This window comes from Penaeus monodon, chromosome 17 (assembly GCF_015228065.2).
Source record: "Penaeus monodon isolate SGIC_2016 chromosome 17, NSTDA_Pmon_1, whole genome shotgun sequence".
In the NCBI taxonomy this organism is placed as follows: domain Eukaryota; kingdom Metazoa; phylum Arthropoda; class Malacostraca; order Decapoda; family Penaeidae; genus Penaeus; species Penaeus monodon.
This window is the reverse complement of record NC_051402.1, coordinates 2,066,380-2,092,322: the sequence shown is the minus strand read 5'-3', so window position 1 is coordinate 2,092,322 and position 25,943 is coordinate 2,066,380. Positions and strand designations below refer to the sequence as shown.

Genomic DNA, 25,943 nt, shown 5'->3' with positions numbered 1-25,943 from the left:
CGTTCAGTTGTCAGATATAGGTATTCATTTGCAGTTTATGAGTTGCCTAACTAGATTCTCACTCGTACGTATCCTGTATTACCGCCGCCTGAGGATGCTCTTCCCTCAACGCCGCTCGTTCGCTCTCATTTTGTGACGCCGCCTGAAGACGGATTTCCTTCAGCGCCGCCCGTTCACGTAGTTCTGAAGCCCGAGAATATCGCAGTCACGGCATCCGTTAGCACTCATATAACTAGCAAATCTCGATACTGATATACACACCGCGTCATACAGTACTTGCGTCGTTTTTACGTCTCTCACGTCTTTTATAACATTGTGCCAGTGTTTCTTATGTACTTTTTATTGTGCTGAACTACATGAATTTAAATGATATTTGATTATGATGGGGACTATCATTTGGAAACCAGGGAGATATGTAACCCAGCTTTATATATGTGATGTTACTGAAATATGTATGCCATGGTTATTCTATTTATCTGTTGTTTTATTTTACATGACGTATAATCTTATGTATTGTCACATGCCTATATTCCCACACACACACATACATATAAGTATGTCCATTGCTTTACCCTTTTTATTCGTCTCTCGTTGCCACACCAGACATTCCAATGTTGTGTTGTCTATCCCCTTCCACAAGACCTATGCATTGTTGTAACACTACCTTTCATCACCAGTGATTGCCATATGTTAAGCACGTGATCTATGCCCATCTTTAGACCACTGTAGGAGATGACAGGCAGACTCCCTGCGGGGAGCCAAGGAGCAACACCTCGCTCCTTGCCACAGCCGTACTCCATCATTACTATACAAATAAAAGGAGTCATTACATCTTTGGTCGTCTACCTTACACCCTAAGCTCGCCACCTACCATACTCGTGTAGGGCCCATCATTCCGGCTCTTACAGTGTGTGTGTGCGTGGGCGTGTACGTGTGCATATGTGTGTGTGTGTGTATGTGTGTGTGTGTGTGTGTGTGTGTGTGTGTGTGTGTGTGTGTGTGTGTGTGTGTGTGTGTGTGTGTGTGTGTGGTGTGTGCGTGTGCGTGTGCGTGTGCGTGTGACACCCCTAAAAAGCTAAAGCTAAAAAGCTAACACAGGCCGGGCCATAAGTGAAAGGCCCGGGCGAAGCCAGAACTTCGCAAAGCTCAAAGAAGAAGAAGTGTGTGTGTGCGTGTGCGTGTGCGTGTGCGTGTGCGTGTGTGTGTGTCTGTGTGTATGTGTGTGTGTGCGTGTGTGTGTGTGTGTCTGTGTGTACATATACACACACATATATATTTATGAACACTCGCCCGTACTAAACTCACCTCAGAGACAGACGCGTCCCCCCTTCCCCCGCGACAGAAAACGGAGTCGCTCGCACGTAAACAAACCCGAGGGCGATCAGACCGTCCCTCCGCGTTAACGTTGAAGTCTAAGAAAGAGAACACGTCGAAAAGGTCTTCAATTTTTTTCCTCCAGCCCTACCAGAGACGATGGCAGCCCTTCCTACGAGCACCGCAGAGGTCATCGCGAGTGTGAATACGCGGAGGAAGATCCTGGCGACGGCAGTTTCGGGGATTATACAGGAGTCGGGTTTCCTGAACGTCGAGAAGGCCGCCCTGGGGACACTTGTGGAGATGATGCAGAGCTGTAAGATGATGCTTTTTTTTATAATGTAGATATCGAGTTGTTGGGAGTTCAGTTCTGTTTTGAGGTCTAGGATGTAAGGTATGGACGTGCTGTGTGTGTGGACGAGTAGGGTGCTGTAACTCAGGACAAAATCCTCAGTTGGGGAATGACTCCTAATACCAGAAATGAAGAATATGATCTTGCTATGCAATAGAACTTAACGTTTTATATTACTTCATTTGCAAACTAACAATAAAGTGAAGTAGAGAGGATGTTAAGCTAAATTATTCCAGGCGCTCCATGACATTTACTCTTCCAGCAGCAAGAAAAAATGACACAGAAACAAGGAAATAGCAAAATAATTGTATGTTATTGTAGTGGATGATCTAATCAAGGGAAACCAAATGAGCCAATTGGAATTGTATTTGGCCATCAAGTGATAATAACCACTAGTGACCAGTCTGTTAAGAGCCAACAAGATTTGTTATAGATAATCACATAACAATAAAAGCTTGATACAGAGGAAGTCACTTGAAGTTCAAATCAGTTCCATCATGGCTGGGTTGTGTATAAGGTGCTGTTTCTTTAACATGCAAAATATCATGGTATTAATGAAAAAGAGCAGCGGATAGTGGTTGCAATTCCTGGCATCAGCGACAACGTGGATTATAAGCAGCAGCAGGCCCTCCCTGAAATTATATATCACCAAAAGGTAGTTGCCTAGTCTCTTATCTTGCTAGATCATATGAGGTAAAGATTTTGCAGTCTAGGCAGGGGGTTTGGGACAAAGCCTCGTATTTACTATGAATGTGCTTGCAGTATCTAAATTACTGAAATGAGTGCTAGATTAATTTGAAACAAAAAAAGCTTTCAGAAAAACCCAGTTTTCACCCAAAAAATCAGTATTAGGTGTCATTTCCAAATTTACCTTAAGTTTGCGTAAAGATCCCAAATCAAATGATCTTTTTGTTTTTTATAGCCTAACTTTGATCAGATTATGCAGTTTTAATTCCCTTCCATCCATTACAAATTTTCATTAAAAAAAAAAAAAAAAAAAAAAAATTCCAAAACATTAAAATTAATAAAAGCTCATATTTTGGAAAAGTTGTATATAAGAATTTATTTGTTTGATGATATATTATATATCACTGCAGGGATATGTTAGTAATTTGTACAGTGGACTGAGCAGTTGCATCCTAATCCCAAAGTTCACAAATTTCTACAGAGGATCTGTCACCCAGAAAAAAATCATATATGATTGCCTGGGATATTTATAATAAAATTTGTGTGTATATGTTTTTTAGTAGGGTGTAGTTGTTGTTAGTTTAGATTTTATTTAATGTCTGCTTTCAAAATAGGATATGTTCTGTTCATTATGTTTATCTGAGATGTTGCGCTTCGTGAGCATCACATTTACGGGTTTTATTTTGGTTAGGAGTGCGGAGAGAGACCGCGGGCTGAATGTACGCAGATGTATGACCTAGCCTATATTTAAGCAGAATATCTTGTAAAGGCTTTTGATTTGCCTTACCACACCGACCCAGAAGCTCAACAAATGGTAGCAGAGCGTGGTTGGTGGTAAGGCGAAGCAGATCATTCAGTATTTCAAAAGATACAAGAAGAAAATATGAACGGCAACGACGATGGCGGACGGGCGAGAGTGCCTGTTTTCGGCGAAAACAAGAGTTACGATCACTGGAAACAACAATTGAAAGCATGACAGCTTGTCATGAACATAGGGAAGAAAAAACAAGCTGTGACTGTATCCCTGTCATTTCTGGAAGGAAGCGAGGTGAGAGGCAAGATTTTTGAAGAAGTGAATATCGGAAGAATTAGCAAACGGTTATGGAATGGAGGTTTTGCTTCAACACATGGACAAGTGGTACAAAAAAGACGAGATGTCAGCAGCGTACGAGGCATGGACAAGATTTGATAGCTACAAAAGAGAAAAAGAAGACACTATGGAAAAGTACATTTTGGAATTTGTGGGCAAATACAAAGTGAGTATACCAAAGTGTATTTTAGCATTCAAGCTATTAGACAATGCAGGGCTAGAAGTTAAAGACAAACAAATAGTGCTGACAGCAGTATCCTTCAGTGATCCAGATAGGATGTTTGATTCCATGCAGCAAGCCCTTAAGAATTTTTTTTGGAAGTCAAGAAGTACTGTCATTGGGTGCAGTTTCAGGGAGTAGTGGGAGTGAAATTCCTGCAGTGGTTGTAAAATCTGAACCTGTATTTAACACTGAGGAGGTGAATGTTGTTACACGGGGAAGAGGACGTGGTAGATTTAGAGGCAGAGGAAGAGGAAATAAGATAAATATGATGAATAAAACTTAGAAAAATGAACAAAGAAATTCTGCTGACAAATATGGAAATACTAGAAAGTGCTATGTCTGTGGATCAGAGTACCATATGTCTCCAGTCTGTCCGAGAAATGTGTATGTGAAAACTACAAATGAGAAAACAAAACAGGAGGAAGATTCATATACTGTGGTTGACAGTCCTGGAATGATGTCAGTGTTAATGACAGAGACTATAAATTATGCTATACTGGACACAGCATGTAGTTCTACTGTGTGTGGTATTGATTGGTTGAAATCATACATACAAACTTTATCAGAAGAAGAGAAATTGAGAATAGAAGAAAATGAAAGTGAAACTACATTTAAGTTTGGTGACAGTAATGTGTTTAAGTCAATGAAGAAGGTGAAATTTCCAGTGAACATCATAGGTGATAGAGCAAATATAACTGCCGATGTTGTGAATTGTTCTATTCCCCTTCTGTTTAGCAAGAAATCAATGAAGAGGGCACAGATGAAACTAGACTTAGAAAATGACATTGCAGTAATACATGGAAAAGAGTTGAAATTGAGGTGCACTTCTTCAGGTCATTATTGCCTTCCACTAAGGGATGAGAAGGAAGCTTGGAAGAAAACCGAAGAAATAATGTTAACTTTAGGACTTAGTGATAAAGAAAAGAAAAAGAAGATTGAAAAATTACATCAACAGTTTGGTCATCCCACTTCCAAGAGATTAATTCAGCTGTTGAAGGATGCAGGTATTGATGATGAATTTATGTTGAAGAGGTGTCATATAGCTGTGAAATATGCATCAAGTATAAAAAGACACAATCAAGGCCAATTGTGAGTGTAAATATGTCAAAGGAGTTCAATGAAGTGGTGGCAATAGACCTAAAAGAATATAAGAAAGGAGAGATTTATTTCCTACATATGGTGGACATGTCAACCAGGTTCTCAAAATCATGTGTGACAAAAAGCAAAGAACCCGACGAGATAGTGGAGAAAATTATAGAGACATGGTTAGGGACTGGTTTAGGAGCTCCTGTGAAATTTTTGTGTGACAATGGTGGAGAGTTTGCCAACAACACATTCCTGGAAATGTGTGAGAATATGAACATTCAAGTGATGCATACTGCAGCATATTCACCCTTCAGTAATGGCCTTTGTGAACAGAATCATGCAATTATAGATGAAATGGTGGTAAAGATTATGGCAGAGCAACCAAAATTGTCTTTAAAAGTGGCTTTAGCATGGGCAGTCAATGCTAAAAATTGTCTCCAGATGACAGGGGGTTTTAGCCCTTATCAGCTTGTATATGGACGAAATCCCAAACTGCCATGTACCATGAGTGATGAACTCCCAGCACTGGAAGGTACAACATCTAGTGAAATGGTTGCAAAGCACATCAATGCTAGTCACTCAGCAAGAAAAGCTTTTATTGCTGCTGAAACCTCTGAGAGAATACGACGTGCTCTAAGACACAAAGTAAGAACCAATGGTAGAGTCCCTAGAAGTGGCAGTCAAGTCTATTTTAAGAGAGAAGAGCAAAAGGAATGGAAAGGACCAGCCACAGTCATTGGTCAGGATGGAAAAACAGTAATTTTGAAATATGGATCCAATATTGTAAGAGCGCATGAAACACATATTCAAGAAGTTCCATATAGTTTTGATAGAAATACTGAAGAAGGCAGAAATGCTCTCCTTGATATGGTGAGGCAGAAAAGAGAAATGGAAGAAAAAGCTAGGAGTGAGAAGAAAGAGACAGAAGCAGTTATAAATTCAGCGGGAAATAATATAAAGAATGAAAATTGTAGTAAAACAAAAGAAGATGTTATAATTGTTAAGAATATTCCAAGGATTGGACAAAGAGTGAAATTCTTACCAAAAGAGTCAAATGAATGGAAGACAGTAACAATACATAGTCGTGCTGGAAAATCTACAGGAAAATATAATAGTTGGAGGAATATTGAGAATCAAGATGGACACATATCAGCCATCAACTGGAATGAAGATGTAGAAAAATGGGTACCAATATTGGAAGAGAATGAAGTGCAAAAACTTAGTGAAGCAGTCATGGCTTGTGAAAATATGAAAAATCAGGAACTTGAAAAAGCAAAACAAGAAGAACTGACAAGTTGGAAAAGGTTTGGAGTATATGAGGAAGTTCCAAACATGGGCCAAAAGGCATTGTCAGTTCGATGGGTAGTGACAGAAAAAGAACATTATGATAAGAAAAATAAAATAAAAGCAAGGCTGGTTGCCAGAGGCTTTGAGGAAAAGGGGGATATTCAGTCAGATTCTCCTATGGTTAGCAAAGAAATTTTTAGGACTTTTCTTGCTATTCTATCTTCCAAATAGTGGGCAGTGAATTCAATTGACATTAAGGCTGCTTTCCTACAAAGTGAAAGGTTTGAGCGTGAAGTGTATCTTGTTCCTCCTATTGAAGCAGGTTGTGTTATGGAAATTGGAAAAATGTGTCTATGGTCTTAATGATGCAGCTAGGAAGTGGTATCTCACTGTTAAAACTTTCCTGTTGAAGATGGGATGTAATGAGGTGAAAACTGACCCTGCTGCATTCTATTGGTATTATGAAGGAGAATTATGTGGCATGTTTTTAATGCATGTAGATGATTTATTATGGGGAGGAACAGAAAGATTTGAAAATGTGGTCATTACCCAAATCAGAAATAATTTTCAGGTTAGGGAGCAAAGTAATACTATTTTCAAATATATTGTATTAGATATTGTACAGAATGAATATGGTGTTACTTTGCATCAAAAGGAGTATTGTAAATCTTTAGAATCCATAAAAGTAAGTGCTGTGAGGGGACTAAACAAGAATATGGAGTGTAATGTAGAAGAAAAGGAGAGTTTTAGGAGTCTAGTTGGCCAACTAGGATGGTTATGTACTAATTCAAGGCCTGACTTAACGTATGATGTATTGGAACTTAGCTGTAAAGTAAATAGTCTCAAAGTAGAAGATCTGATTAGAGCAAATAAGTGTCTAAGGAAAGCTTGTACTTTTGAGAGCTCAATGTACTTTCCAGAACTTGGTGACATTTGCAAGTATAAGTTAGTTGTATACAGTGATGCTTCCTATGCTAATCTCCCTGATGGATATAGTAGTGCTGGGGGATTTGTGATTTTTCTTGTAGGTGAAAATGGAAACAGTTGTCCTTTGTATTGGGAGGCAAAGAAAGTAAGCAGAGTTGTGGAAAGCACTCTCGCTGCAGAAACACTAGCAGCTGCTGAGGCAGTGGATATGGCCTATTATCTCGGAAATATGTTATCTCAAATATTATATGATGAAGAGAGAAAATTACCTGTGGAACTATATGTAGATAACCATTCACTTTATGATAATGTATACTCAGTGAAAAATGTTTCAGAAAAGAGATTGAGCATTGACATAGCTATTCTCAAAGAGATGGTTCATTGTGGAGAGTTGAAGATATTTTGGGTGGATTCTAAATCACAGTTAGCAGATGTATTGACAAAAAAAAAGGAGTAAACCCTATGAAAATAGCTAAAGTCTTTGAAAGTGGATATTTACAATGATAAAGTGGATCCGAGTTGGTTTGATTTATGAAAAAAAAAAAAAAAAATTTGTTTATGTTTTTGCATCCATATAATGTGGTGTAACTTTGAAAGCATTTATTTTGTTTAAAAGAGAGGGGAAATGTTCATTATGTTTATCTGAGATGTTGCGCTTCGCGAGCGTCACATTTACAGGTTTTGTTTTGGTTAGGAGCGCAGAGAGAGACCGTGGGCTGAATGTACGCAGATGTATGACCTAGCCTATATTAAAGCAGAATATCTTGTAAAGGCTTTGATTTGCCTTACCACACCGACCCAGAAGCTCAACTTGTTCCCTCGTAATTATATTGGATCTGCTTTATCCAGACTCATGTGAAACATGTTATCATAATGTACATTTTTGACAGCAAGATGTATCAAGATTTCTTGAAACATCTTGAAACTTCTTGTTCATATTTGTTTTTGACAGAACTTCTTGGCTCAGGTATCTGGTCATTTTCAAACGACCTCCAGAGGAAGCTTGCTATAGTTTCATGATGTCATAATAGTAAACAAACCTCCAATATTACCAACAGAAATGAGTAATTACAATAAAATACTCTTGATAATTTACTATTTGTTGGCAATAAATTATGTTATAAAACTAGCAAGTTGTTATCTATCTGTTCCAATCAAAAGAATTATCTGGGGTATATTAATAATTTTCTTGTTCACCATAAGATAAGTACTAGCTACTTATAATTGTGTTATTGCCATCCTAGGGAAGTTTGACGTACATTTTTATTTTCCTTTGTTATTTCCATGCTAAACTCGCAGTGTGAAAGACATCTTTTATTATGAACAGTAGATATTATGCTCTTATACTGTTGGTGTTGGTGTTCTTCTTCTTCTTAATCTTTTTCTTTTCTTGTAGTTATTCATAATATTTGGACTGCATATGTAAACAATTTTTTGACATTTTTATTTATCTTCAGTTTATTCAAAACCAAGATAAGGAAAGATTTCTTTGTAGGTAACTTCACTATCCGTCTGTTTTCTTCTGCAAATAATTCTGTCACCCAAGGGAATGAGGAATGAATTTGGCAAGGCAAACCAAACCAAACCCCATAGCTTGCTTGTGTTTTCCATCAAAAATGCGCCTATTGAAGACACAATTTAAGACTAATGCAATTGTGCCCCCCCCCCCCCTTTTTTTTTTCCTCCACCTTCACACAACTTCACTACTAGATAGACATTGTACTGGATTTCTTGTTGCTTTGCCACCAGTGATTATTATACGCTTATGAGTGATACTGGTTAGAGTTAGGGGATATCACTTAATGCTGAGTAGAAATACTGCAATCACTGTAGCATGTTTAATTCTTTAAATGTGGATAGCATGAAATCATGCAATGGTGGCTGTTGTACAATGCCTTACACCATTGGCTCATTGGAGGGAGTTCCTATTAAACACAAGTGAATGGAAACATTTAATTAGTTCAAACTAGGAAAATTGCCATTGCACTCCAATAGCATCTCTGCATTCCTGGCCATTAGTCTTTTTAATACCACAACTATTGAGTTAAGAGTACCCAACAGTGATAGTAAATTGCCAGCAAAGTCTACAAGCTCTCTCTTCATGGGTTGTTTGTTGGCACAGAACACATTTTCTTTATGCTTTGTCATTGGATTGGGGTGCTAGTGGCGGTGGTTGTGTTTGTGTAGGTGATTATTTTGTTAGATATTTGTTTAGTTTATCTAGGAAGGTTGTAAATGTTCTTGTAGCCTGTTTCAGTAGTGCTTGTAAGAGATGGTGTTGGTGGAATATGTAAGAAACATCTTGCTGTGTGTATTTTGTGTGTACTACATGCATATGCCACTTTTAAGTATTTTTATTTGCTATTGTCATTAAGGTTGTTTACAATCTTGTACATGATTGTAAGTATGCTAGTCCATGTCTCAAGCAAGTCCATGTTTATGTGTCTTTTTTATTGTGAATTGTAATACTAGATGATATAATTGTGTGTAATGAAACTGGCTGCCCGAGTGTTAAAGTGTGTGTTAAAGTAGCATCCCATTAATGCCACACTGATGGGAAACAGAAATCTCTGAGTGTAATAAACTGGTGATTTCTGGCAATGGCCAAACACTGGGCACAGGAGTCCACTACATGAAGCAGAACATCCCGCTCCACACGCTCTGGAGGTTCACTGCGCATACAATCATACCCCGCAGACCAAGCGGTATGTTACAACGCTTGTACACATGACCCATCCGGAAAGGGATGGGTAAAGTATAAGTAACATGAGAGATAAGAAAAGAAAAAAGGTAAAAGAATATTCACTATGACAACCATAGAAAAAGGCCTAGAGTGATAAAGAATATCTCCATAATGCAAGGCACTTTTCTTGGTCCCCTTCTTTTCCTTCTATACATTGATGACCTTCCACTATCTACATCTAACTCTTCTACTAAAAATTTCAACCAAAGACAACTGCAGACTCCTCCAACAGAACACAGACACACTTGAACACTGGGAAAACATGTGGTAAAAGACATTCAAGCCCAATAAATGCAAGGTACTCCAATACATACACAAATACAGTACATCTACACTACACAACCCATGGCTGAGATCTGCAACATCCTGTAAATACCTCAGAGTATACCTCACACACAAACTCAACTTTAACCCTTTCCTGACGGGTGACATGTATGTACATGTCATGGCATGCCTGGACAATCTGCCAGTGGCATGTACGTACATGCCATGGTGTATGTATGGCCATGCCATTAGTTTTTTTATTACAATTATGGCAAAATATTATTTTTTTGCCACAAAAAATGTAATTCAGTAGTTTTAACACTTTTTCTCATTTTTCCTATACTATGCATTTCATAAAGGCTTCTCGGGCTTCCGAGGTTAGTGTAAAAAAAGTTACATCGGTAATCGACTACATTGGCCAGAGATATTATATAGTATTCATGAAGTGTTGATGTAAAACCATGTGAAAATACCGATATGTATTTTGGTAAAAAATAAATAAAATAAATAAATAAATAAATAAATGAATAAATAATAATAAATAAATAAATAAATAAATAAATAATCACGTATTTATAAAAACACTGAACATAAAATTATATCTATATGGAAGTGATAATATAAACCTGTTGAAACTAAAGTTTATCTTGTAAAAAAAAAAAAAAAAAAAAAAAAAAAAAAAAAAAAAAAAACGGTTCCAACTCCATGATGCCACTCACTGCTTATTTTATTCAGACTATAGAGCGAGTAATGATCAACTATGGAGTCTATATAACAGCAAAAATATCCTACAGTCTTGATTTATCAGAAAATATGGCAAATAGACACCCTAGAAAATAATAATACTGAAAATACAACATAGGCTCTTAGTATTACGAAGAAAAGGCAAGGGAAGCTTTGATTGGGCATGAGCGGTCGCGCATGCTAGGGTGATGATATGAGCCCCTGGCAGCGGGGCCGGGGCCAATGAATACTACCCGCCGGGAAAGGGTTAATAATACACCAAAATTACTGGAATTGGTACTAAATTGTTATGTATTTTCTTTGCAGTGATAAGTCAGATTGGAAGAGAGAGCAAAGGATACTCTGAATTGGCGTATAGGACAGAACCTATAATAGCTGATATTATTATGGCTCTGGTTGACTTGGGCATAACCATGGAGGGTTTACAAGTGAGTATGAAGTGTATGAGATCAGTGTTGAAATTTAAATTTTTTCCATCGTTATTTCTATTAGAGTTGATTGCCATTAATCTCAATTTTGTTTTTGCGTTGCTCCAGTTTGAATAGTTCCCTTTTTAAAGAAGATTTTCCTTCAAATATACTAGTTTTAACAGCAAGAATATTATTGTTTAGCATTACATACTACCACAGAATGTGTAATAAAATACAAGTTAAGGAGGTATTTAACATGAAACGACAACTATATTTTCTTCTTGTTTTTAAAGGCCTACAAGATGAGGCCAAATAGAGTTGTTATCACACCTCCAGCTCATCAGGTGGATCTCAAACAACATAATGTATTACAAGTTGGAGACAAGAAGTCTCATCCATCTCATATTCCTGATCACTTGCCACCATTCCCAGATACGCATACATACTGGTAAGGTTGTGTTACTATTTTTTTTTTTCTTTCTTTCTTTTTTTCTTTATCTCAAATACTTTTTTATGGTCTTTATCTATGTGACTATTGACTCTCGCTTAACTAAATTTATATCCACTGAAATGTTCGAAATATAATTGGAATTAATTTTGGTAATAAATATTGATGTATGTAATTAGTTTAGATCTTGTTCAGACTTCAAATAATATCCAAGGAATCCTATACATTTCTTTTCTCAATTGAGCATTTATAAGGAAGATAATACTGTGAGGGAAGTGCAGGTTATACCTCCACTATTGACTTCCTGAGGTAATTTTAAACTTTCTTTTTTTAGCTTCTCACATACATACAAGCAGCCAGTTACTGAGTACGAGGCAATTCGAGAAAAAGCTGCAACACAGAAGAGGGACATAGAGAGAGCTCTGACCAAGTTTGCAGCCAAGACAAGAGAAACTCAGAGCTTATTTTTCCCAGAGGACAAGGAATTTATGCGTAAGGATGGGGCATATATTCTAAACAGAGTTAAAATTCGGTTATAATTTACTCTTACCATATATACAGAGAATGGAGATATAAAAAACATATTGCTTTTTGTAGGGTTGAAAATGTATTTATTGGAATTTATATGTACTGTATTTATACTTTGTGAGTGAGTTGATTGAGGGGAGTGATGGATTGGGTTTTGTGTTGAATGATGAATGAGCTCTGTATTTCTATACATATTTTCATCTCTTTCATAGTTGTTGGTGTTGATCCAAACCCAAAGTGTTACCTGGATGCCCTGATGCCGCGAGACCAAGTATTCGAAGAGGAGGAAGACAGAACATGGACAAAGAAGCGAAAGACTAGTCAGGATGATGGAGAAAGCAACCAGGTATGGCCAGAAGTTTCCTTTAAACTTTGTTGGTTGTTGGATTCCTAAACAGGTGGCTGGGCCATGGGTTGGGTTTATATGTTTCATGCAATGGCTGCATGTATGACCCAGTCTGGCTAGTCTGCAGTCTCTTTATACACTCAATATCTCCCTTGCCATGTAATCAAGCCACCTATGGTTAATGGTTCAGAATCCACACAACTTTGCATCATGCTAATTAATTTTTACTGATGCACTCCCACAGTGTAAACTAACCATTTCCAGTTTATAATGATGAATCTACCCTAGCTGAACACTGGTCAGGACATAATTGGTCATTGGTATACAAAGTTATTCATTCCCTTGTAGTGTTCAATTTGTTCAACCCAACAAGATGTTACTCTTGTATTATAATTATTATTGTTGTCGTTTTATAATAATAATATTAGTATTATTACTATTATTATTATTATTATTATTATTATTATTATTATTATTATTATTATTATTATTAATCATAATATAACAGATTCCTGTAATGGACACTAATATCACCATCAGTATTGGATGGGGAAGGTTAGCAGCATTGCCTAGAATTTTCAGGCCTGCTCACTGGCATTCCTAAGTTGTTTTTATTATTATTATTTTATTTTGTTGTTATTATTATTATTATTATTATTATTATTATTATTATTATGGGGAGGTGGGCTTTGCCAGCACTCCTCCCCCCCCCCAGATAACTAACCGGCAACTACTGAAGTAAATGGATATACAGTCCCTCTCACCCAGCAAACAAGGCAGGGTGTGGGGCCCGTTGGGAGGGCAAATGTTGGGGCGTAGGATGGGAACGAGAGTTACTTGTCCCCCCTGCGCCCCGGCAGGCGCCAACCCAGCATGAGGCTTGTGGGGCAAAGCCCTAGGGAACCCCACAGGCGGACAGTGGGCTCCACAGTCTGCCGACCCCCTTTATTTGGGACAGTGTTGGCGAGGGAGGCAGAGGTGGTGTACACCTAGGGTGACTGCCCGAGGCTTAACCTCAGTCGAGCTATCCGGGTAGGCGCCTGGAACATCCAGTCTTTGCGCCAGGATGAGCAGTTACCTCTACTGTCAAAGTAAATTGGAGCATTTAGGATTCAAGGTGGCTGCCCCCTCGAAGGTGAGAAGACCTGGCAGCAGCCCGATCTGTATGGGTGGGTACACCTAATACTGGTCGGGCCGCAGTGATGGTCATCCCCTCCAGGGATTAGCCATAGCCATCTCCAGCCGACTTAAACCTCGGTAGTTGAGGTAACACCTGTTAATGAGCACATTACGGCATTGAGACTGAAGCATGCTCTTGGCTTCATATCTCTTATTGCTGTGTATGCTCTTACTAATGTATGCAAACTTGCTGTAAAAGAGTTGCCCCTGGCGAGATATTCGCATTGTTCTGGGTGACTTCATTGCAGTATCCGGCTGTGACCTAGATGGCTACGAGATGTCTGTCGGCCCCCATAGTTCGGTAGCTAATCCCAGCAGAGAGTACAGCCTCCTTCTCCGGGACTTTGCTAGATCCCAGAGAATGAGGATCTCTGGCTCCTGGTATCAGTGCTCCAACCCACATTTGTGGACATGGTATAGTGATATGGGTACAGTGGCCAAGGAGATCAACCACATTCTTGTTAGCACGCAATGGAGGATCCTCCAGAATTGCAGGGTTTACCAGAGTGCTGAGGTCTGTGGCACTGACCATAGGCTAGTAGTGGTTACCCTACAGGTCCATTTCAAAACTCCTCATCCCTTCAGTCACCACTCTAGGGTGTTTCATTTGGACAGACTGAGGGAGGAGAAGTGTGCCTGTGGGTTCACCATAGCAGTCTCTGATTGATTTACAGAACTTGAAAACCTGACAGACCCATTTGTTCTGTGGGAGTTCTTTAAGAGTGGAACACTCGAAGCAGCGCAGGAGTCCATTGGCATACCCCCGAGGGCAAGGCAGAATTTCATCTCCCTGGAGACTCAGGAGACCACTGAAGCATATCGCATGGCTCAGCTGAACGGCAATCAGGTCTTGCGTCGCTCTTTGGTGCATAGGGCTTGGACACTGTTGAGAAGGTACAAAGAACAGTTCATCAGGAATCTTGCTGAGGAGGTTGAATGCCATTTCTTTGCCCTGCCTACCATGCCCTGAAAAAGCTGAACTCTAAGCCCCCCTCGCAGAAGACTGCAGTCTGCTCAGTGGATGGGCAGATCATCTCAGATCATGTTGGGTATTGAGCAGTTGTACCAGGTAGACCCTCCAACAGTTAGCTAAGAAGCAAGTGGTATCACAAGACCTGTGCCAAATCCATCCATCAGCGAGGAACCTCCTACTCTAACGGTTAGGATGGCAATTTCCAAGCTAAAGTGTGGGGAAAAAAAAAAAAGAAAAGCTGCAGGCATGTGTGATATCCCTGCTGAACTGCTAAAGGCTGGGGGTGAACCTATGGCACAGGGTTTGCAAGCAGTCTTGACTGCAGTCTGGTACCATTCCTCCTGACCTGTTGAGGGGCATGGTCATCCCTCTCTGGAAGGGGAAGGGGGATCACTGGGACTGTAGCAACTATAGTGCCATTACACTTCTCAGCATACCAGGCAAAATTTTTGTCCACATTTTTCTGAAATGGATCCGCAACCACCTTCTAAGACACTAGAGACCAGAGCAGTATGGATTCACAGTAGACTGTATCCTAGCACTTCGAGTAATTGTGGGCCATCGTGAGTTTGGTCGTGGGTTGCTTGCTGCATACATCGACCTCAAGAAGGCATCTGACTTGGTGCATTGAGAATCGCTATGGGAGATTCTGAGACTCAGAGTAATTCCGACACAGATTATTGACCTATTAGCAAGCCTGTATGCCAGTACTGAAAGTCCTGTATAAGTGTATTGGGGGCCTGTCAAACTTCCCTGTTAATTCAGGGGTGAGGCAAGGCTGTGTCCTTGCACCAACACTTTTCAACACCTGCATAGACTGGATAATGAGCAGAGCTACTACCCAAAGTCAATGTGGAGCAACACTGGGCAATATCAAGGTCTCAGACCTTGACTTTACCAATGATGTTGCTATCCTATCTGAGTCCCTGAAGTCACTGGTGGCGGCTCTTGATGCATTTAACAATAAGGCAAAGCCATTGGGCCTAAAGGCCTCTTGAACCAAGACCAAGATTCAGGACTTTGGGGGCCTGTTAGGGAAACTTGTTCAGTCGATCCATGCTTGTGGTGAGGACATTGAAGTCACAGAGAGTTTTGCATACCTTGGTAGCATAGTCCATATCTCTGGGCTGTCAGACCAAGAAGTCAGTAGAGAGATTAGTTTGGAGCTATGAACTCAATCAACAAGAGCATTTGGAGATGTCAGTACCTATGCAGAAGGACCAAGCTATGCATCTTCAAGGCATTGATACTGCCAGTTTTGCTGCTCTATGGAAGCAAAACCTTGACGCTATCTAGTGCCTTGGAGTCTCATCTTGATGCCTTTTGTAACAAGTCATTTCGCCCGATCATGGGGTACAGTTGGCAGGACCGTGTGTCTAACTGACAGCTGCACCGTGAGACTGGCATGGGACCTGCTACTTGCATAATCTGGGATTGCCAACTCAGTGGATGACCCTGCCCATCAGGTCTCTTTGTGAGAGAATCTTGGGTGGAGAAGGCCCGTGAGATGACCTAGGAGGTCATAGCTTGGGCACTTCGACAAGACCTGTCGCGAGGAATTAGAGATGGGCCGAGGACCTGCCTGGAGACTCGCCATGAGGGACCCCCGTGGCTGGAAGTGAAGGGTGCATGCGGTCATGCACCCCATCGGCATTAGCCCCTTGATAATGATAAAGATGATGATCATGATAATGATGATGATGATCATCATCATTTTATGTTATTGTTATTATTGTTATCATCATCATTATTAATGTTGTTATTATTTGACTATGATATTTTTTAATTATATTATTTTAATTATTATTATTTTATTAATTTTATAATTTTATTTTATTGTTATTTTCTTAGTTTATTATTATTGTAGTATTATCATTTTAGTATTTTAGTATTATTATTTTTAGGGGGGGAGGGGTCAAGAACTTTGCATGGTTGTCTAGCCCTTATCCCTCAAGGAATCCTAAGGAGTGGACTGTTTCTCTCCCCAACATACTCCAGGCTTACCATGGCCAATAATGAAGATGTTATACCCTATAGGGGCAATAAGGCTTGCCCCTTCTTCAAATAGCCCCACCAATTCAAACACTCGTTAACCTACGTTAAGCACCCAAGTCAACTTTCAATCTCCAGGAGATGTCTTTCCGTAGCCAACCCGATCATTCATATCTAACGGACTATGATGCAATATCAGTACAGTGCTACTCCATTCCTCCCAGAGGGCATCATAACAAATTATAACAAATTATTTTCTGTAGACAGCCTTCCCTTTAATGTCTATATTGGTGGAGAATCCCTCCTTGTCCGACCATATCAACCTCCTCCCCGTCAGTGCCAAAATTCTTGGCATTTAGGAGATCCAGCCAAACATTGCCATTCCACAGCCAGATGCCCTCTATGTGCCTAACCTGGTTGTACTCGATCAAACTGCTCTGCACAGTCATACATATGTGCCAACTGTGGCAGCCCCCATATTTTTTTTTACAGGGACTGCCCCACCTACAAATTTGAATCTGAGGTGGCAACTCTCAGATTCAAACTTGAAGCCAAGTTGACCAGGTTTTTTTTTTTTTTTTCTTACTCCCTATTCTAGTAATGTCACTTGCTCTGTGCCTCCCCCTCCCTCCCAAGATGTTCCTACACCCTCCCCTATACCTATCCCTCCTACATCTTACTTCCCCACTTCTACCTCCAATCTTCCCCAGTCAAATTCTTTTGCCATTCTAAACCCAGACACTCCAATTTCTACTGCAGCCCCAACACTTTCCCCTCTCTCGTACTACCTGCAGAAGACAGACTAAACGTTCCACCCCTTCTTCTCCCACTCACCTCCACCAACCTTTGCCACTACTCCTCAGACAACAGTCTCCTCTTCCCCCTTCATAAGAAAACCTTTGTCTCACAAAACTCCCTAACCAACTCCTTTACAGAAACTCTTGAAGATATTCAAAATTATCTACTTGAGTCCCAAAGTAACACTGAAACCCCTCATCCACCCTCAAATCCCACAACTCCCACTCCCTCCACACTCAAAGTGACTGCTGATATCATCCTCCTGCTCATATTTCCCCTACACCTCTTCCTCCTACTCTCAACACAGCCCATCCCCTAGAGCTCCAGTTCCACCTACACTAACCCTCCCTCCATCCCCTCTATCCCTTCCACTCCCTCCTGGGTACACATGTGAATCCCTTATGTCACAACTATGCCCTTCCCCAGATCCTCCACCTCCTGATACAACACCACCTTCCCCCTCTCATTCCTTATCTTATCTCATCTCCTAGCTCCTTCCCCTTCAAATTCTCTAATATGCACTGTAACCATTATCACTCAGATCAACTAAAGTATAGCTCTCCTACATTGGAATATTAATGGTTTCCATTCTCATAGACCTGACCTTCATCATATTCTTTCTTCTTAAAACCCATCCATTATTTGTCTCCAAGAGACTTTTCTTACACATCCTCCTATACCAATCCCCAACTACCATTGTCTCTTCTTCACACTCCTTTTATATCTTCTCTATATTTATCCATCAGAAAACACCTTATGTCATACCTCTCTTCCAAACCACTGTCCCTTGCAAAATTATTTGCATCTCTTCGCCGTTGGATCACAGTTATTTCAGTCTACTTTTCCCCTTCCCACCCCATTGACTTTGTTGCCTTTGAAAATCTAATTTTCCAACTTCAGCCACCTTTCCTCATAGTTGGTGATTTTAACTGCTGCCACACTCTTTGGGGTGATTCTATCACCAACTCCCTTGGCCGATCCCTAGAACACTTCCTCTTCACATCTGACCACATTATTCTTAATACAGATTGCCCCACACACTGACATACGCACGCAATCTTTTTCATGCATTGATCTCTCTCTGTGATTGCCTTCTCTTCATTTAGATTTCCATTAGTCAGTTCTTGACCACTTTCCAGTTCTCTTTTCTCCTACTTCATCTGTACCACTTCCTAACTCCCCATGCTGGTGCTTTGATAAGCTGACTGGCATACTTTCACTTCACTCTCTGCTATTCCTCCCCCCCCCCCCAGCCCCTTTCTGATCCATTTCAGATATGATACAATATTTCATAACTACAGTCCTAAGAGCTGCCTATACAACTATTCCTCAAACCTCAAGAAATCATACCACTAAATGTGTTCCATGGTGGAATTCCGATTGCACTAAAGCACTTTGCTTAAGGCGTGCAACCTGGAAGTTACCGCACTACAAGCGAGGCACCCTTAATCAACTATCATTCTGTATCTCCTTTAAAAGAGCATCTGCTTGTCTTTGTCGTACAATCATGAACAGTAAAACAAATAGCTGGTGAAATTGTTTCCTCAATTACATCTTGTACATCTATCCCAACTGTTTAGTGCCAGATCCATAAATTATCAGGCAAACATCCCCCCCATCCTCCATATTCGAGATACTCTCATCTCTGATCTTCTCCAAGCTGCTGATGAACTAGGTGACTCTCTCTCACCTTTCTGAACACTTCTCTTCTATTAACCCTTTTCCGACGGGTAGTCATAGTGGCCTGGGCCTCGCTGCCGGGGGCTTATATCGTCGCCCTAGCATGCGTGACCACTCATGCCAAATACCAGCATCCCATGCCGTTTCTTCGTAATACTACGAAGATATGTTGTATTTTCAGTTTTCATTATTTTTTAAAGTCTCTACTTGCCAAACTTCCTGATAAATCGAGACTGAAGGGTATTTTTGTTGTTATATAGACTCCATAATTGATCATTATTCGGTCTATAGTCCGGATAAAATAAGCAGTGTGCGGCATCATGGAGTTGAAATTGTCGGTTTGTTGCTTTTTTTTTTTCTTTTTCTTTTTTTTCTTTCTTTTCTTTTCTTTTCTTTTTCTTGCATGGTAAAAATGAGAAAGTGTTAAAACCGACTTAATCACACTTTCACTGGCAGAAAAATAATCTTTTGCCATGATTGTAACAAAAAAAAACTCATGGCATGTCCATACATACTCTATGGCATATACGTACGTGCCCCCGGCAGATGGTCCCGCCATGCCATGGCACGTGCGTACATGCCACCCGTTGGCAATGGGTTAAGACCATCAGGGAATGCACCCCCATCATCCTCACCCTATCCTTTGCTCCAATACTTTCCATCTTCCTCTCTATCCTTCCTATTAACTATTTTCAACTACATATGGACGTTAGGAATTTTCCTCCTCATTGGCAAGAAGCTCTTATCCTCCCTTCTTGAAACCCAATAAATATATCCTGGGGCTCAGATTGCAACTCTACTCCATCTTCATGTTACCTTGATCCTCTCCACTCTTGATTATGGATGCCATATCTACTCCTCTGCCTTAGCCTCCCTCCTTGCTCATCTTGATACAGTCCACCACTGCGGTCTTTGCTTAGCCCTAGGTGCCTTCCCCTCCTCTCCAGTTGAAAGCCTGTACACTGAATCAGGCATCCCATCTCTCTCTCAGATGCTATGCTCAATTCCACCAACTTTCCCTCAATAAACTATCTATCCCATGATCCCTGCTTCCTACCTTTGCTTCTTCTCCACGTTTACCTTCTCCTTTCTCCATTCGCATGGATACCCTCCTCTCCCATTCCCCTTTTCCCCATCTGTGACCTCTTCCATTTTCCATCCACTCTGTCTCCATGGCTTATACCTTACCCCTGTATTTGCTCCTGTTTTCCCTGACCCACCAAAATCAGAACCCCCCCCCCCCCCACTGTCTTTCATACCCATTTCCGCACCTCCAGTGCTAGTTTCGCAGTAACCTTCCCAACTCACAATTTCAAACACCCCCTCCCTCCTGAATCCAGTGTCCTTACTGCAGAACTGTTCGCACTTCTTTTTGCCTTAAAACACACATACTCACTCCCTTCTTCCTCTTCCACTATTTTTACTGATACCTAGTTGTTCTACCTATCCACACACCATAAAACTATCATATTTTGCTGGATGCCCATCCATGTTGGAATCCCTAGCAATGAACAGGCAGACACTCTAGCACGCTATACTACTATAATTATTATCATTTTATATCATTATTAACTCGCAACCTTGTACAATTACAGGAAAAAGACAGAAGTAATGAATCCCCAGAAACAGAGTTGGATAATCCTTACTTGAGGCCAGTGAAGATGCCACGGAAGCCAAAAGTAAGTGTAACCTGCAAGGAATTGTTTTCATCATACCTATTTACCATCTTACTTTCTACTTATATGTTTCTTAATATCTTTATATAACTGATGTATAGGTAGACTACTTGGTTTGGTGTGACATAATTATAAATGAATATCATAACTTGTCTTAGTATGTATATATGAAACACATTCTTGAAAGGGAGTTTGAAAGTAGAATCATACAACTATATTTATGGAAAATTTTATTTCTGAACAGGAGAACAGAGCACAAAATCTTCCCTGAAGCAGAGGCTTTGGAGCTGTAGCTTTCAAAATCATTAATAATTGTTATTTAAAACTAAACTAAAAAAAGGAATTATAGAACTTTGTTCAATTGAACATAGATATGCCCTATTAGAAAATAAAACCTGAACAATTTTTTGAGAACCTTTGACTTCAAACCTTTTTCCAATTTTTATTTGTTTAATGTCAAAAGTGCAAAGAAATCAGGTAATGAACAAAAAAAATCAAACAATTAAAACTGAACAAAATTCTATTTTGATTGAAAATTTCAGTTGGGGAGGTAAATTCAACACTAGTTATTATTTGGGTTTTACAAAATAAAAGGTATACAATTTACAAAAGTATTGTACTGAACTTTTCACTTACACTTTTGTTATTAGCATTTTGCATGTAGCAAAGAAAATAATATATCTTCTCAAATAATATACATAATAATTGGGTGTTTAACCATTAAGGTTAAATAAGACAAGATTTTCAAATTATTCACATAACTTGGTGATTTAAATACTTGAATTATCTTCAAATAATATATGTATATCATCTCGAAAACATTATGTATCTTCCTCATTCCAATCATACTAGCTTAGATCAGATCATGAGCTGGCATTTTATTTCAAGATCTACAATTACACTTGTTCAACTTCCTCTTTCTTTGTAATGATTTTTTCACTCCATGCACTCCCCTATCAAAGGCAAAGGCATACTTTCACTATAGTACTGCCTTGACTTTCATAAAAATTATGATATAAGAGTAAATTATTTTACACTCTTGGGACAAAAAAGGAAAGGGCTGATTAACATCATGTACACAAATCATGTAGTTGTATCTTCAAACCTTGGTGCTGTAAGATTAACGATGCATTTCAACTCTTGATTTAAAAATCAGTTCTCCTACCTTACACAAAGGGAGAGTTATGAGATTCCATAACGATTTTCACTTGGCTGTAGGAAAATGCCGCAGTGAAGGGGAAAGACTGCACCCACGCTCTCATCCAGGGCTACGTCAGTTTGAGGGTGTAAGATCTCCTCCTTTGGTACCTGTCAGTTGTATGTGGAATTTAAGACAATGACACGGACTGGGGCATTTATAGAAAAGTTGGCATGGAAGCATATAAAGAAAGAATGATACTGCAACAAATGTGACAAAGACTTGTTGTGACTTACCATCTGCCACTGATATGGATAGTGGTAGCTTTCTGGTTCACGATAGCCTCTGTTGACATCTACCAGCCTAAAGGAATATATTCTTGAAATTAACAGATTTTCTTTATCACATTATTGACTGTTATAGAAAAGATATTATACAACTCTATAAGTGTATCCTCTCCTTGTTTACTCTCTAGACTGATGATTAAGTGATGAGAATAATAATAATAATTAAACTAAAAAAAAAAACAATAATTTTTCAAAGTAATATTGATAATGATAATATTTATATTTCTATCTATCTATAAATATAAATATTAAAAAAATATATATATATTCATACATGCCTACATACATAAACATATACATGGAAAACATTTAATCATATAAAATAACAGTGTTATGAGAACCATACATTTCCAGCCCCCCCTTCTCTATCCATCTTATAAAAAGGGAATAAAAAAGGGGTTATTACCTAGTTTTAATGTAATAAGCTTAAAAATCTATACTGATATTTATGGAAAAATGAAATGAACCATTTCTATAAATAACTGTTTAAATAACTAGATCATTTGAATAATAAATGTGAAGACATGTTTTAAATAAATGTAAAATAACTGTTTAACCCCCTTACATCTGAGCTTTTAAAAGCATTCAGTTCCCTTCCAGTATTGCTGTGCATTCAGAGCATCGTCATATTGTTTTTAATTATGTAATTTATATATACAGTTACCAGTGTGTTTTTTGTGTTTCCTTGGTGAAGTTAATTTTAGAAGAAAAACAACTTTAACCCAGTGAGGCTGGGTATCAGAAAGCTGTCAGCATCATAAACTCTGTTGATTTCTGGTAACGTCCAGATACTGGGAGTGGGAGTCCGCTACACATAGCGGAACTTTCTGCTCCCCATGCCCTAGCGCATTGCCACATGTATAGCCATACCCCACAGACCAAGTGGTTTGTTATGACGGCTGTGCATGTGACCTGTTCAAGATATACATTATTCACCTGATGCCAACAGGATTGGCATGTAAGTACACACTATCCCCACTGTGAGTCTAATTTAATAATTGTATCTACACAGATTGCTCCACAAGTACATGCTACCAATGAGCCAATTAATAGTACTACCAATCTCGCCTCTTTACCCTCTTCCTTGATTATCTTCTCTTATCTTTTATTGCTATTAGTGATTTCAAAAACATAATAATTATGTCTATAATTATAACAGCAACAGCAATATTAATAGCATAAGTAAAAAAAAAAACCCAAAGGGAAAGGTGAAATCAGGGGAGCGGACTCCTTGGCGGTTGAGCTCTTGACGCCATATGTGTAAAGACAAAACTTTTTCCAGTGGCATTTGGTTAATATACTTACTGAAGAAGCAATTCCCTCATTCTGTTCTGGGTTTTGATAAGAACTTTATCTGCAACATTTTCTCCTTCCTCTAGTACTACATTCATAAGGAATCGTACTCCATTTATCTGCAAGGAAAATTATCAGCTGTAGTCATTTGGTCAAAACAATTTCAGGTAACTTTATCAAGAACCCCATAGCTTAAATAGATGATCTGCTTACTTACCAACACCAAATCCTCTTGTGTCAAGTGAATATCAAATGAAGCTTCAATATCATCAGCAGGGTATACTGCATTTCCATCAGGATCATGACCAAGACCAATCAGGGCCCCTGTGTACAGTGTCCCTTCTTTGTTTACTCTGTTTTTATAGATACATAAAAAGCATTTACCAAAACAGACGTCTGAACAACGTAAGTGCACTAATGTCATTTCAAATACATTTACAGAAAAAGACTGTTAATGGAAATACTATCTTATGTATAAAATATAAATCCATTACTTTTTGTATCTTGTATCTATCTGTTTACCATTTTTAGACTTGTCTGTGTAATCACTAACTAATTACATCAATACAAAAAGAGTAAAAACAAGAAAGATGAAGTTTTATGGTTTTATAGCTTGCAAGCCATAGCAGGATAAAACAAATGAAAATTATATCCCTGTTTACTGTATTTAAGGTAAATGAAAAAACTAAATTTAAATATTTTTGGATGTTACACACTTTCTTTGAAATAGGGTTTTGATAACGAAATATTATTTTATGTGTTACTGTTTACAAAACTCCTTTTTCACCTATATCTGAATATATATTTTTTAACCTATTAACCCAATGTTAACTGCTTCCATCCCACCGAACTGGGGATTGTGTGCAGTCAGTTACTAGAGAGAAAAACCAAACTCAGGGAGCACACATTTACCTCACTCCATGTGTGTTTGCCTGCAGCATACACAATTTCTCAGTATTAGAGATAAAAACAAGGCTTTAGTCCAACTTTTAACTCATATCTGCTGGGCCAAGCCTATAGCCAGGACAGTTGTCAGAAATCACCGTTGTCAGTGATTCCTAGAGATTTCCGATACCATCATTGGCCTCAGTCCATTATGATAAGTTTAGATGCCAACTGTCAATATTGGGTTTAAATTGTAGCTGCACATTCAGGGAATATCAAAATCAAAATAAAAATAAAAAATAAAATAAATAAATAAATGTGTAACAGTTTGTGACTGACCTGAGCTCTGCCACTGGGCAAAACAATAGAAGGCAGAGTGATAGAATTCCAGGCACAGAAGGCATTATTGTTGTGTGATGCAAAGTCGTTACAGTCTCGGTGGGGTTCAAAGTCACAAAGGCAGCAATTATCATCCTGTGTAAAATTTTAGTTTCATCAGTTATAAAATAACTATCTATACATTAGAAAAGCTGTTCTGGTACAATTGAAAACAAAGAGCCAAAAAACTAGACATATAAATAAATAAATCTTCAAGTCATGATAACTTGCTAACTTAAAAAACAACAACAACAACAACGCTTCTCTGACATGGAGAAGAAAAAGTTATTTTCACATCAAAGGCACCAAGACTTTATATGAGCCTTACCTATCATGGGGGTTTTGTGGCTCAAGGTCTAATGCAGTTGAGTTGACTGATGAAGGTTCTATCTTCACTCCCTTAGTGCATCCCATGCGAGACAGTGCCACAAAGTGTAACAGCAGTGGAGATTCTGGACCTTGTAACTTTGCCTATGATAATAACATGGTACAGTCAGAATTAGTAAAATGACCATTCCCATTTTCAAAATAATTTCAAGCATACTAATGCCTGGCTTTTAGGTCATGTACAGGCAGTGAGACACACCAGGATCCAACTAGTCAAGACAGGTGACTGAACAAATATATCAAAGGATGATTTTCATTTACAAATGCAGAAAAAAAAAAAAAAAAAAAAAAAATCATGGGAAACCATCACACTAGTTTTCTAGATTACATTTTTCAGAGTGATATCTCTCTCCCTCTCTCGCTCACACTCACTCTCACAATCTCACCCAAATACAAACAGTCTCTACCCTCTTCAATCTCTCTCACTCTCACAATCTCCTTTTCTCTGTCTGTCAGTCTAGTCTGTCTGTGTGTGTGTCTGTGTCTCAGTCTCTGTCTGTCAATACAATACAATTATACAGCTCTTATTGCCTTGTTTCTTCACAGTTCTAGCTAACCTTTCCTGCATAAGATGCTGGACCAAATTTTAGTTCCAGGGATGAAACAGAAAGGGCCTGGGAAAGATGTCCCATGTCATCGAGGGCTGTGTTTTCAGCTTCCTTATTACAGAGGGATCTCAATTCATGATTTTGCTGAAATCAGATAAAGGATAATTATCACTACAATATGAAGATAATGATAATGAAAGGTAACACAAAATATTGTTCT

The 25,943-nt window shown here is 38.9% G+C and overlaps 2 protein-coding genes across 2 annotated transcripts in view; one reads left to right on the top strand and one right to left on the bottom strand.

Moving 5' to 3' along the window:
* Window positions 1-1,352: 1,352 nt before the first annotated feature.
* Window positions 1,353-21,154, top strand: LOC119583453 (transcription initiation factor TFIID subunit 8-like). Its single transcript, XM_037931938.1, has 7 exons — window positions 1,353-1,630; window positions 11,024-11,145; window positions 11,421-11,575; window positions 11,910-12,067; window positions 12,316-12,449; window positions 20,667-20,750; window positions 20,992-21,154. Exons 1-7 carry the CDS (start codon window positions 1,474-1,476, stop codon window positions 21,016-21,018), a joined length of 837 nt encoding a protein of 278 aa, XP_037787866.1. The 5' UTR covers window positions 1,353-1,473; the 3' UTR covers window positions 21,019-21,154.
* Window positions 20,961-25,943, bottom strand: part of LOC119583452 (ATP-dependent RNA helicase TDRD9-like) — a 27,106-nt gene continuing 22,123 nt past the window's right edge. The window contains 8 exon segments of the mRNA XM_037931937.1: window positions 20,961-22,012; window positions 22,014-22,055; window positions 22,182-22,248; window positions 23,538-23,644; window positions 23,743-23,878; window positions 24,750-24,884; window positions 25,117-25,259; window positions 25,733-25,867. Of these exon segments, the coding sequence (XP_037787865.1) occupies window positions 21,914-22,012; window positions 22,014-22,055; window positions 22,182-22,248; window positions 23,538-23,644; window positions 23,743-23,878; window positions 24,750-24,884; window positions 25,117-25,259; window positions 25,733-25,867 (864 nt within the window). The 3' untranslated portion in view covers window positions 20,961-21,913.

Bases quoted from the DNA above. Each gene is read 5' to 3' on its own strand.
- LOC119583453 (XM_037931938.1), top strand. From the start codon at position 1,474: ATGGCAGCCCTTCCTACGAGCACCGCAGAGGTCATCGCGAGTGTGAAT. The intron at 11,146-11,420 runs GTGAGTATGAAG...TTGTTTTTAAAG, and splicing joins TAACCATGGAGGGTTTACAA to GCCTACAAGATGAGGCCAAA. The intron at 12,450-20,666 runs GTATGGCCAGAA...GTACAATTACAG, and splicing joins ATGATGGAGAAAGCAACCAG to GAAAAAGACAGAAGTAATGA.